At 57.7% G+C, this 1130-nt stretch overlaps 1 protein-coding gene across 4 annotated transcripts in view; it reads right to left on the minus strand.

Annotated features, from left to right (window-relative positions):
* The window catches only part of LOC122190768 (E3 ubiquitin-protein ligase TRIM7-like), a 10573-nt gene that overhangs the window by 3869 nt on the left and 5574 nt on the right, over positions 1 to 1130 (minus strand). For all 4 annotated transcript variants that reach the window (XM_042890862.1, XM_042890863.1, XM_042890865.1 and 1 more), the window contains exons 5-6: positions 827 to 849; positions 340 to 455 (exon numbers count right to left, since the gene is read on the minus strand). In XM_042890862.1, coding sequence (XP_042746796.1) covers positions 340 to 455; positions 827 to 849 — 139 coding nt within the window. The remainder of the gene's footprint in view (positions 1 to 339; positions 456 to 826; positions 850 to 1130) is intronic.

The raw sequence follows: 1130 nt of genomic DNA on the forward strand, positions 1-1130 counted from the left end.
CCTTTCCTTTCCCCTTTCCCCTTTCCTTTCCCCTTTCCCCTTTCCTTTCCTTCCCCCTCCCCTCCCCCTTCTCTCCATCCCCCCCCCTCCCCCATTCCCTTCTCACATTCCCGATCCTCTCACACCATCTCGTGGCCGTTTCACACCGTTGCGATGGAGCAGCCTTGAAATGATGGAGCAGCCTTGAAACGCCACCCCGGACCACCGCAAACCTCCGCATCTCCTCCTCCCCCCCCCCCCCCGTTTCCTCCCCCCCCGGGCCCGGTTTCCCCGTTCTCTCCCATCTCCCAAACGAGGACGGATCTTCTCCCCCCCCCCCTTGGGCTCGGCGCTGCCCACCTTTGAACCTCTTGAGGACTTTCTCCAGCACCACCGTTTTGAGGCAGAAATTGCAGACGTGCACCTTCATGTCGGTGCAGACGGGCACGGGCTTCTGGCACTTCACCTCTTCGCTCCTGCGGGGGGGAAAAAGGGCGAAAAGCAGGGAGGGAAATCACTGCGTTTCCTCTGCTTTTATCCTTATTTTTGCATCCCTGTTCTCCATTCGTTTCTGTTGTGCCCCCATGTCGTGTCAGGACAAATTTAGCTGTCAGAGCGGAGGGTGATTCCCACCCTGCAGAAAGTAATGGTGCGTTCAGCTCCTCTCCCACCACAGACCCCAAATCTGAAAGCGATGGGGCAACCTGAGGGGGGGGGAAACGTCCTGTTTTCCCCCCAAACGGACGGCGTGCTCCACGCAGGCACCCGGTCTGCAAAAACTGACCCTTCTGTAAAGACGTTTGGGGGAAAAGAAACTCGAAAGAAAAGGAGGAGCGGCGCTCCGTACCTGCTGATGATGCTCATCACATCCTGCAAAGGGAGAAAAGAGGCCGTCAGATGTTTGTGCAAGTCTGCAATACGTCCCAGTGGGGACCCCCACCCCATCAGCACTGCTTTTGGGGGGCGCCCATCCCGCTACTTTTGGCCACGTTCACGGTGTGGTTTGGGTTGGAAGGTGCTTTTGGTGGCCTCCAACCAACCCATCATTTTTGGAGGTCCCCATCCAACCCATTCCCTTTCGGGGGTCTCCCATCCAACCCATTCCTTTGGGGTCTCCCATCCAATCCATTCCTTTGGGGTCTCCCATCCAA

Source organism: Lagopus leucura, unplaced genomic scaffold, assembly GCF_019238085.1.
Source record: "Lagopus leucura isolate 7727_CA_CO unplaced genomic scaffold, USGS_WTPT01 200-0_obj-0_obj, whole genome shotgun sequence".
NCBI lineage: Eukaryota > Metazoa > Chordata > Aves > Galliformes > Phasianidae > Lagopus > Lagopus leucura.